The sequence below is a fragment of the Barbatula barbatula genome (assembly GCF_947034865.1).
Source record: "Barbatula barbatula genome assembly, chromosome: 13".
Lineage (NCBI taxonomy): Eukaryota > Metazoa > Chordata > Actinopteri > Cypriniformes > Nemacheilidae > Barbatula > Barbatula barbatula.
Genome location: NC_136776.1, coordinates 23347086 through 23359910, shown reverse-complemented (window position 1 = coordinate 23359910; position 12825 = coordinate 23347086). Strand labels below are relative to the sequence as shown.

Below are 12825 nucleotides of genomic sequence, written 5' to 3'. Positions count from 1 at the left end.
CCGGATGTGATGGTAAGGCTTTGTGTATAGTTTGTATAGCCTATAGTTGTATGCTGTTTAAAGATATATGACCGTACCTGTCAGCATTTGAGACCCGTGATCGCGAACCGGACAGAAGATCACTGCGATAGCGGGTCTCAAATGTTACGAGAGTTTCCAAACAAACGGGAGACTCCCGGTAAACTTATGGACTTATGGCACCCGAAATAATAGCAAATCGTGCCGTGTTGAACCAGGCTTACACACCATGCTTAGAACAGTTGGATTACGAGGGTTGAAAAGCACTGATAGTGTCTCATTATATTTGAGAGACACCTTTACGCATGTGTAGCAGATGTTTTCATAATTTTTACTTCTAGTGCATTCAGTCTTGAATCAGTTTGTGTTCCCTTAGAATCAAACACAAGAGCAGGCCGCATTGAATCTGATCTGAAGTTATTCTGAACAATAACACACATTTATGAGCAATAGTAGGATGTGCTGACAGATTTGAATGGGGAAAAGCATGAGCGAGGGCATATTTGAGAAACGCCACACAGAAGCTCAGAAAACTTTATTCATCTGTTGATTAACAAGAGTGAACAGTAAAAATGAGAAAGTGTCATTAATACACACAATATAACTACTAGAGAATTATTATTATTAGTTATTAGCTCTTTTATTTTGTTTTAATTCCAGAAAATGATATGCGTATTTTCAATATTATTCAAAGTATTAACATCCCTTGGTGTATTTAGAGTTTGTGAAGTGATGTGAAGTGGACAATTATGGTCTCCGATACACACAGTTGTCATCCTCAATTTAAATTACTTTCACTTAGTTTGTACTTTAAAGCTTCAGGAAAGTTTCAAACTGGTGTTTTCGTTTTTGTGTTTCTTACAGAGTCCGATACAGGAGAAGTGGAAATGGAGACAAATGAGCCTTTGAGGATCGGAGATACCAGGAAATCCACAAGTTAAAAAAGTATCTGTGTTTGCTGTTGAGATAAAATTCACCACAGTGGAGGAGAGGCGGGACAAACACGACATAAACCAACCATCATACACAACAATGAAGAAGTTTACAACAATATGATAACTTTGAACTGTGTATTACCGAATATAATCTATTACTTCTTTGGTGAGCATATAACCTATTTTTTATACATTTATGCATTAATGTTGCCAACCAGAGAATGAAGGCCGAAGGATCCAGCATTCCTAGATATGTTATATGTACATCTGTAGTGCAGAGGTGGAGATTATACTAGTTATAAATGAGTGAATGACTTTAGTGATGTACACACAGTGAACACATTCCTGCATTTGTGATGATGGACAAACTGGTAACCATAGCGACACATTTTCCTGTTAAAGATGAGTTTTGTCCGTCAGTTTAAACTAAACCGCTGATACACAACCGTATTGTGTTAATGCTCAGAGGGCTGCATCACACAGAGCACTTTGTTCGTTGTAAATAAGCAATTTTATACTTCGTCTTCGATCAAAAAGCCACGGCACTTATGTCTTCATGAATGCTCAGTACTGATTTTTTGGTTTTATAAAATGTAAATAAAATCAATTTGCATTTTAAGATTTATTTTCGTCTAGTCTTAATTTGCCTATTTTGTCTGTGAAGATCTGGCAACCCCATCACTTTTAAGAAGGGCTTTCTAGAGCGGCCTACCCCGTGTCATATGTGCAAAAGTGAGGACTTCTTTCACTGTTATTATTTAGAGCGACCAAGCATCAAACATGCAACATGGTTGTGGAAGAACACAGTCGCTTCCTTCGGGTTGTGATATTAGGAATAATTGGTTGAAGATAATTGTTTTAAGTTTAACTGGAAATAAAGTCAGCTACAGTGATCCAACTCATTGACGGAGGTGATGTCTGGCTTAAAATAACACGTTTAAAATGAAAAAGAGCTAATGTGAGACCGAGAACATGTAATGATGTGATGTCTTTCCTATTACTACATTGGAACGCAATGAGCCTTATAGCAAATGGACAAGAATTTTCAAATCATTTTGTTAAAGAGATCGAAAGAGCACCAGATATTTGTATTCAAGAAACATGGCCAAACGCATCCTTAGATTTTAAGATCAGCGGGTATGTAGTGGAAAGGAAAGACAGAGAGAATTGTAGAGTTGGGTGTGAAACATTTATTCAAGAAAACATTGTATATAAAAGAATACACGAGTCTAATGATATAGATTACAGAACTATAGAAATAATGCGGGTAAATGAATTTTATAGTCCTTGTAAAGAATGAAGTAATAATGTTTTGAAAGAAGTGATGGGAGATGCATCAGGTAAAGTTATAATGTGTGGGGACTTTAATGCACATAATGGACTATGGCGGGGTAGTAAAAATGGGCCGATAAGAGAAGAATAGATGGAAGGGCACTCATTAGTTGGATGGATATAGTAAGAGGAAGCACATCTTGCATTGACCTCACAACAGTGTCAGGAATATTAGCGGCTCAGTGTACGTGGATGGTACATGAACATGAGTTGTGATCATCGGCCAGTAACATGTGAGATTCAAAATATGAGTGGATGAAGCAGATGGGGATTCAGAAAGATAAAGTGGAAAGAGTTTGGTATAGTGAAATATTAAAGGATAAGATGTAGTGCTTGATGAATGTGATGCTTCTGATCATCCTGGTGTTGAAGAGGATTATGACAAAGACACTGACAGGTTATGATGTATTGGTTTATGTCAAGTTGTCATAAAGACATCTCACACAATGCCAACTGTATTTACACGGTATGTTATATGTGATGTATGTAATAATTTGAATAACAAATATTGTATAAAAAGAAAAACTTACCCTCGGATCGTTATATCCCGCCATCGCGATGACAACCAAAGTGTCGCGAATGCGAGGCTGCGGGTGTCGTGACGTCATCGCGTAGAAAAGAAGCCCGATTTCATTGGCTAGGTGCCGACCAATAAAACGACTCCATTGCAGCCACCCGCACCCGCCTCTCCCGCCCCTCGCTGCTACTGAGTTTCAAGTGCACAAATCAGTTTTGCAACTGATATATCGCGATAAGAGTAGCAAAAGTCGAAGCGCGAAATTTGAACTTGCAGTGACAGACTTGAGAAGTTGCAAGTGCCTATTTGAGGTTGTTCTGCGAATGTGAATGTAAGAAGAAATGCAAATATGTATTTCAAGTTTGTGTCTGTCATTTTACACATTTGTGACTACTTGTCTGCAGCTTCAAATTCAGAATACAGGTTTGTGACTATTGTCTGCGAGTGCAAATCTCAGCGTTCAACTTCAGATTTTTAATTTACAGGTTTTCACATCGAAGCTGTGAGTGTAAATTGTAGCATACAAGTGCAAATATTTATTGTACAAGGTCTCAAATTCACATCTACGTGCTCTCGAGTTTTGCTACTATTCTACCTTCATACATCAGACTCATTGCGTCACTAGTTAACGGTCAAACTCTCAGCCCTTCATCATCATCTTTATGGACTTAAACATCTACAACAACATGAAGAAAATCTCTTTACTCTTCATTGTGTCTTTATTCATCAGCGGTAAGTTCATTTCTTCACTTTAACACAACACTCGCTTTGCGGCTCTTAAGTTTCACGTAGGCCTATTCGCTGTAAAAGACGCACGAAGTCCGTTGAGAAATAAGAGATAAGTCTTCCTGCTTTGTGTAAGAAATGGACGAAGGCGAATGAAACGCGCCGGTGTGAATGTGAAGTCCGCCGTTACAGCATCTGATCTCGTCTGATTACTGCCAAAAGAAATATTATAGAGCCATTGATCAGACTGTGGGCTTTAACCTTATGTGCGCTGGTCTATTATAGTCAAAGTGAACTGCTGAAAAAACTTTGAGGGTTTTGGGGCTCAGAAAACATGATTACTGGTCAAGTGTTTACAGACGGTGTCTGATCTCTGACCGCTTCTGTGTACTTCGGGTGTGTCTGATCTCTGACCGCTTCTGTGTTCTTCATGTGTGTCTGATCTCTGACCGCTTCTGTGTTCTTCAGGTGTGTCTGATCTCTGACCGCTTCTGCGTTCTTCATGTGTGTCTGATCTCTGACCGCTTCTGCGTTCTTCATGTGTGTCTGATCTCTGACCGCTTCTGCGTTCTTCATGTGTGTCTGATCTCTGACCGCTTCTGTGTACTTCATGTGTGTCTGATCTCTGACCGCTTCTGCGTTCTTCATGTGTGTCTGATCTCTGACCGCTTCTGCGTTCTTCATGTGTGTCTGATCTTTGACCGCTTCTGTGTTCTTCATGTGTGTCTGATCTCTGACCGCTTCTGCGTTCTTCAGGTGTGTCTGATCTCTGACCGCTTCTGCGTTCTTCAGGTGTGTCTGATCTCTGACCGCTTCTGCGTTCTTCATGTGTGTCTGATCTCTGACCGCTTCTGCGTTCTTCAGGTGTGTCTGATCTCTGACCGCTTATGCGTTCTTCATGTGTGTCTGATCTCTGACCGCTTCTGAGTTCTTCATGTGTGTCTGATCTCTGACCGCTTCTGTGTTCTTCAGGTGTGTCTGATCTCTGACCGCTTCTGTGTTCTTCATGTGTGTCTGATCTCTGACTGCTTCTGTGTTCTTCAGGTGTGTCTGATCTCTGACCGCTTCTGTGTTCTTCAGGTGTGTCTGATCTCTGACCGCTTCTGCGTTCTTCAGGTGTGTCTGATCTCTGACCGCTTCTGTGTTCTTCAGGTGTGTCTGATCTCTGACTGCTTCTGTGTTCTTCAGGTGTGTCTGATCTCTGACCGCTTCTGTGTTCTTCATGTGTGTCTGATCTCTGACCGCTTCTGTGTTCTTCAGGTGTGTCTGATCTCTGACCGCTTCTGTGTTCTTCAGGTGTGTCTGATCTCTGACCGCTTCTGTGTTCTTCATGTGTGTCTGATCTCTGACCGCTTCTGTGTTCTTCATGTGTGTCTGATCTCTGACCGCTTCTGTGTTCTTCAGGTGTGTTTGGTGAGAGAGTGTCAGTGAATGATGGAGGTTCTGTTACTCTACACACTGGTCTTACATCTGAACTACAGACTGATGATTTCATAGTGTGGATATTTAAATTCGATCTCATAGCGATAATCAACAAAGAGATCAGCAGTGATCCAGTTTATGACCCTGATAAGAGATTTACTGACAGACTGAAGATGAATCCTCAGACTCTTGATCTCACCATCACACACATCACATCTGAACACACTGGAGAATATGAACAAGAGATCTTCAATTCCATGTACATCAGAAAGTTATTCAGTGTCAGTGAGTATCACAAGCTTTACTTTAATAATCATTTTTCTTTATCGATTGACAATGAGCTGTTTTTACTCTCACAGCGGCCATATTGAGTGTTGCAATCCCTCCTCATTCATTGTAATGGCAGCGGTGCATCTTGTCAGTATCTATTATCTTTGGTTTAGATGACACTTGTTGAGATCCTTCACTGTTATTAGTGAAACATCTCTACAGATGCTTGTGTCTGAATCACCTGAGACTCTGTTAATACTGGATGTGTCACATGTGTGAATGTGTCTGTTCTTGTAGTTTCACTCTTTTCTCTTTTCCTCTTTCTGTTTGTTCTTCAGGTTTGTCTCCTAAAGTGAAGATAGTGAAAGAGAGAGATTCTGTCTCTCTACACATTGATGTTACTGATGAACAGAGAAATGACAAGATACACTGGAAGATCAGACGCAACAACTCTCCTGTAGCTGAAGTCATTACAGAGAATGGAAAGATCTCAAAAAATGAAAGTTTTAATGGATTCAGAGGCAGACTGATGCTGGATGATCAGACTGGAGATCTCAACATCACAGACATGAAGAATGAAGACTCTGGACAGTATGAAGCAGATGTCACCATCGGCAGCAACAACATGTACACTATACACATGACATTCAGCTTCACTGGCTCAGGTGAGCAGATCATTTCAGTATAATAAACATCTTTTCATCTCCATTTAGATGCAGTTGATCAGTTGATTCTTTATCTCAGTCAGAGCTCTTACAAGCGCTTGTTTATTAACTATTTAACATTGAAAGAATTACACAGCTTTTTTCATTCAGTTATTATATCCCATATACATTTTAATATTTTTTCTTACTTTTTGATTAATTTGTAGATCATATAAACATTGAGTGTTTTAATCATATCTGATGATGGTTACGAATGTTTATGATCAGACTGATTAACTCATTATTATTCATATTAATAACTGTCTCCCTGTCTGATTCAATGATGAAGGTGGTGGATCCTCCTCAAGTCTGTCTTCAGGTGTGAAAGCAGTAATATGTGTTGTTCTTCTACTCCTGGGTGTGTTTGTTGGTCTTGTTGGTTTGATCTACAGTCACTGCACAATGAGACATCAAGGTAAGAATCATGTCTAGCTGATACAACAAGAGTCAAATCGTCTTCTTTATTGTGCTGCGGTGGAGATTGAATGTTCAGGGTTCAATTGTTTTGTGCATTTTGTGTTATTAGATATCAAACAGCATTATATTGATTTATACCGAAAAAGCTTCACATTTATACTAGTGCTTTCAATTAATTGCAGAATTGCTCCATTGTTAATGTTTTAAAGCCAATGTGTTATTAATAGTGTGTTAAAGTAAAGGGTGTTTCAATCAGCTCCCTGGTTCAGTAGATTTGGGTACCGAAACCCACCTACATATCCAGTTACTGGACCGAATATAAACACAGATTTCCACTTAAATGCTGACGGATCCGTTGATTGAGACACTTGCCCTCACGTGAACGAAACTCTGATAATACAAATCCAACACATCTTATATTTAGTGTGCAATCTCTTTTCTTCCATCTCAGCACGTTCAGCGTTCATCACAGGGTGCTGTCTTTAAAACTTGCCTTATGCAGCGGTTGATGTTAAAGTGAAACTAACGTTGATTCGACACGCATATAACGCGTCTTTAATGCAAATCCATCACAATTCAACTGTTGCGCTCATTTAAAATCAATAAAGCGCATGCTGCTTGCCGTGGAGCTCGTTCTTAACACAGTAGCACATCTGACAAGCAAAAAAACATCATCTGTCAAGCTTTTTACTCTGACATATTCATTTTACGTACTGTCTGTTTTTAAAATATTGCACATATAATGTAGCCTAGAAGGATATCTGTAAATGGACTTTATATGTTGATATATTCAACACATTTTCTGCCCATATTTACTACAACTATTGTGAGCATTTATTTCTGGCTGGAGGGTAAACAAGTGAAACTGTATAGTAAAATGTTAGTGTCCATGCTCATTCACATTCACTTAAAACTTTAATTGTGATTTTTGTTGTGTTTTTGATTGAATATCTTGTTCTTAAATGTCATCCACCAGTGTTTTCTGGCTCTTCTTTAAAAGTGTCAGTTTAGTCACCAGAACCATTTGAAAAGTTTTTATTTGGCAACGGTATCAGAAAAATAGCGATACCCAACCCTATTGTTCAGCAGTCAAGGCACTGATCAGAGAGTCTGCCATTTTAAGGGCTGTCTCATTCGCAAAATTCTTCATGTGCACTGATAACGTTCAATCCATAAAAATGACCACAATGCACCACAAAGGTCAGGGAACATCGATGCTCACTATGTACCGGAAATCACGTGACATTTTTTGAATCCGTTTAACTGAAATTGCATGAGCAAACTCAAACTTGAAGCTGCCATAAGACAATCCACGATCCTTTGGGATAATTGTGTTGATTTTTGATGTATAAAATGAAACGAAAACTTTATTTACAAGAGTGAACAGAAAAGTATGTTTTGGGAAAATTATGAAAAGTGATATTAATACACACAAAATTCAACGACAGAATGTATTATCACAAGCTCTTTTATTGAGTTTTAATTTATAATGCTATAAACAAATCTACTCCATTACAATGATTTCTGACTCTTCCCTTTTGTTACATGATGAGCAGAACCAACTCAGCTGTTTAATACCTTTTACAGAGCTATCAGGATTGTAAACGTTCATTGTTTAACAACCAAAAAACAAAGGCCACTTTAACACATTTAAAAACGTTTTTCTGAATTCTGCAGATTTAAACAGAATTATTTGTTGTCTGTTTTTCTTTCAGATGCCAGAGCAGTAGAAGAGTCAAAGGTGACAAGTGTGCCTTTGAGGAATAGAGCCGGCAGTAATGGGGATGTGCCTCCAGTGTAACATGATCAACATCACACACATCAATAAGTTAAAACATGTATGTATGTGTGCTGTTGAGAATGTAAGAGTGGCTCTAATGTATTGGTTAACTATAATGAGCTTTGTCTTAATTTATGACATATTACCTGAGAGATGGGATGGAAATGAGAAGCAAGGGTCTGGAGGCATTGCCTGGGGTCAAGAGCTCAGGTAAAGATGAAGAGAATGACGTGAGGGTAAAATCCAAGAGCAGGTCTCAAGGAGAGCAGCTCAAAGGAAAAGAAGATTCTGAGCTGGAGACAATATATGAAAAGAGTAGGAAAAGCAATCAGTCTCATTCTTAGGCTTTGAATCATCGGTAATGAAGAACATTATCTGGGTAAACAATCGGAGGGCTAACATTGTTGCCACTCTCCGCGCATACCATGGGCTACATGATGTGTGCTCAGATGTTCTGGCCTTCCTGGTTCGGAGTTTGAGGGGGATAAATACCCAACACTAAACCCTAAATAAATATATTAATCGTCATTATAATTATGTTGTATACAGCTGCGGGAGCTTGTCGGTGGAGCAAAGAAAAGTCTGGCTTTGGGCAGGACTTGGGCCAAACTTTTTGATAAGCTGCCGGTTAAGGGCCGGGTTACAACCCGTGCTTCTCGGGCTAGGGCCTAGATTTGATGCAGGGCTCTAATAAGTTCAATGTAAAATCACAAAGATTATCTTGGGGGGGATGGCATGATGATGACGACATGATCGTTATGTTACTAACATGATGTTAACACGATTAGCATGTTAGCAAGCTAAATGGTTGCTAGGCTAACCTGTTTGGTTGCTATGGGTGTGGCTTGGCATCTGCCACTTGACAATGTTCCAAGCCACAACCACTATCAATTGATAAGTGTAAACCGCATGACGCCTTTAAAGCACTTGACTTTTAATGAACTTACTCAGAAATATATACAATATATATACCTTTATTGCCTTCATTTGTCTTATTTTAAAGTAGGTTACAAATTGGAGTTTTGGACTCCAGATGGCTCACAAGCTCATTACATTAATTCACTGATCACATTGTGAAGTCAGTTTAATGCTGTATATTTTAATGCTGTTGTTCATATATTTGGACACAATGAGGTGCTTTAAGTACTAAAGAAAATTCCCATTATTGTGATGTTCTAAAGATTTGACACATCTGTACTACATTTCGTTACACTGTACTTGTATATGTGTAATGACAATAAAGTTTAATCTAATCTAATGGAGAGTCTGCTAAACCGCTGTCAACATGTTAAGACGACAAGAATATTGTGACTTATAAGTGAATAACTCTTATTTATACTTTTTTATCGGATATGTCGTTAAATATGCATTTCTTGCCAAAGCAAAGCATTACATTTGTATTTATATGCGTTTGGCAGAAGCTCTTTAAATGACTTCATTATTAGGTAAATTTGATCAGTGTGTGTTTGATAAATATATCATTCATACAGTGTGAGCTGATAGAATCACTGTTTGATTTAAAGCAATCTTATATTGGATATTGAAACATTAACACTGTCGCATTCAATATTTTATTAAAGCTGTTTTGTGTGGAGTTAAAGATAATATAAAGACGGCAAAAGAACCACACGTTAATTACACAAACACACACGTCACTCTTCAGACCTCTGACATACACACATGGTCATTAACCACAAACAGCCACTAATAGATCAACACACATCTCATGTTCACCTGCAGAACAAAACCACAATTCTTTCCACTGAACCCAGAAATGAAGCTGCCAGAGTGTCATGTGCATTTAGTGAAATACTGTGTTTAAAGTATTTGAACCTTCATTTGAGGTCAAAGCCACAGTCTTAGTTATTTATTAACATTTTTCATTTCTGTGATAATATTTTACTTTATTTAAACTTGTGTCCATCTTACATGCATGAAAATTGTTGACCTCCACAAAGCGAGGATACACGCCGGTATCCTTCACATCCTCAGGGGGTTGAGATGAGACACAAAGAAACAAGATGAGGATGTTCAAACAAGAAATAAGAGCCCTGAAGTTAGTTTGTGTATTTATTCCCTTCAGTTTCTACTGTATCTTGAATTCTTGCCATAGGAGGCTCTTCACCGACCTTCATGTGAACTTCATGCAGAACCCTGAATAAACAGATTCAGTGATAAAATTATGATTTCTTCTGGGTCTATATGAGAAGGGCATGTGTCGAGTGGATGGAGGTGGTCTCATTCTGTGGCTAAATCTAACGGAAGTCAAACAGCTTAACACGACCAGCACACGACTTTACTGTAGACATTGAGCTTATAGCTTCATAATATAAAGTGACACTTGTTCAGACAGCTGAACTGTTAAAGATGTTTTTCAGGTTTGTTTTTCTGTCACTGTGCTTCTGCTGTCGGGGAGGTAAGTTACACAAACTCATCTTTATTTTTATGGTTTATGGTAGAAGTTTGTACAGATTACAGTATATTCTCAGATGAGACGTGAAAAGGAAATATTCTTTAGATTTGGCTCTGTAATGTATTATCATGATGTAGTGCATTGGATTATTAAACAATTATTCATAAAGGTATTTCATGGGAAGATATTTGAAACTAAGATTCTTAACAGACTGAACTTCAGCTAAAGCCTCAATGAATTGGGTTTAAAACAGCTTTCTCTCAGAAAAAGATTTGTTGGATTATCATGAAGAAGTGTCGAGTGGATCCACGCAAATATGTTCTCTATTTTAAACACTTAAAATAACGCTAGATGTAGAAATGTACTGCCTAAATACAGTCTTCTCCCTTGAATAAAACATCATACTCTGGTTTAGATATGTTTCGATACTGGTTTGAGCAGTTTAAACCAGCCCATGACCAACTTAAACCAGCACAAACCAGCCTCAAAGCCAGCTAGGCATGCTGGGAAGTGAAAATCCCCTCAACCAGTCGTGTTGAATTCACTTATTTATGTGAAGTAAACTCAACAATATGTCCAATATTATAGAAACAATGTTCAGTTGACCGGTCAAGCACGTGTTAAGATGACAGTATACTACACTTTTAGTATAAATAACACCGTTAACTTATGTTAATGTACTTACTTGCATTCTTTATGTACTGTGAAAGAGGATGGGTTTATTGAACAACATCATGTTGTTTTTTGCGAAGCAAACCGACCTTAACCTAATCCAAACAAGTGGGAAGCTGTGTGAATCCTAACTGATCCTGAATTCCTATTTTCTGTTATTTGGATGAGAATTGACTTCTCAACACTTTCTTCAGGTGTGTTTGGTGATGAAGTGAAGTCGGTGTCAGTGATGGAGGGAGATTCTGTTACTCTACACACTCATACTGACATACAGAGAGATGATCTGATACTGTGGAAGTTTGGCTCTCAAGAGCCTCTCATAGCAAAAATCGACATGGAAGCCAATAGTGTGTCAGTATATGATGATGTTCATGATGGGATGTTCAGAGACAGACTGCAGGTGGACGATCAGACTGGATCTCTCACCATCACAAACATCACGACTCAACACTCTGGACTTTATCACGTCACCATCTTCAGCAAACAGAAGACCTCGTACACATTTAACGTTACTGTCTATGGTGAGATATTTCCTATTACATATTTGAGAATATATTGTTGTCCTAATATAATACTTTATTATTAATTGATCTAATACAAGCAATGTAAATGCTACATGTTTAAGATACAATATACCTATATTCATTTAATGCAGTTATTTAGTTTAACCTATAAACCGTGCAATGTTAGTTCTGTTTTCCATTATTTTTTAAAGACACTGCTTCATATCTACCACTCTACCAAATCTAAATGAATATTTGGAAGTGATTTTATGTTTCTTTTGAAATTGTTATTTTCAGCTCGTCCGTCCGTTCCTGTCGTCACTAGTTGCTGTGCACAAAACTCATCTTCAGTGTCAAGATGTGTGTTGTTGTGTTCAGTGATGAATGTGTCACATGATGTGAGTCTCTCCTGGTACAAAGGAAAGAGTTTATTGTCCAGCATCAGTGTGTCTGATCTCAACATCTCTCTTCATCTCTATGTGGAGTGTCCTGAGGTTTCTTACAGCTGCATGATGAACAATCTGATCACAAACCAGACTCAAATCTCAAGATCAAATCTCAACATCACTGACATCTGTCGGCCGTGTTCAGGTGAGTCACACTTGATGTGTTTATTTACTGAGCTCTGGTTTAGTGAAAGTATGTACATTTATAAAGCCCATTTTGCTTAAGGACGCTCCATTAACAAGTACGAGCCAATCACTGTTACGTTCATGTAAAATGTGTTTTGATGTGTTTTTTGTTATTTTATTCCCTCAGATTGTGGAAGCTGTTGTTCTGGTCCTGTAAGTGTGATCCAGTTGGTCATGTCTGCTGTGGTGTGCGCAGCTACTGTTGCTGTTCTGGTGTATGAAGTCAGATCGAGCTGAATTCAGATAACATTTAGTCAAGAGAAATTCATTTATTGGCACTTACATAAAAAATGGACGTCCGCCTTAATGTTTTTCAACTATATTTGATTTGCTTTTGAAATTTGAACGTTGCTCAGGTCCTGTGGCATCATGGGATAGAGAAGTGTCCAGCCGATCCACATGAATCTCGCAGGACCATCTGGGTATTTCTCGCCTACTATTCGTGACTCGTACTCATTTTCGCCCACTATATAGTATGGAAGTA

The 12825-nt window shown here is 38.4% G+C and overlaps 2 protein-coding genes across 3 annotated transcripts in view; both read left to right on the top strand.

Annotated features, from left to right (window-relative positions):
- Positions 1 to 12825, top strand: part of LOC306902470 (acid-sensing ion channel 1B) — a gene marked incomplete at its 5' end in the record, with an annotated part of 145709 nt that overhangs the window by 30569 nt on the left and 102315 nt on the right. The window lies entirely within an intron of this gene.
- On the top strand, positions 3005 to 9378 carry LOC306902499 (uncharacterized protein). Its single transcript, XM_079471110.1, has 5 exons — positions 3005 to 3534; positions 4933 to 5235; positions 5559 to 5885; positions 6214 to 6339; positions 8057 to 9378. Exons 1-5 carry the CDS (start codon positions 3465 to 3467, stop codon positions 8140 to 8142), a joined length of 912 nt encoding a protein of 303 aa, XP_079327236.1. The 5' UTR covers positions 3005 to 3464; the 3' UTR covers positions 8143 to 9378.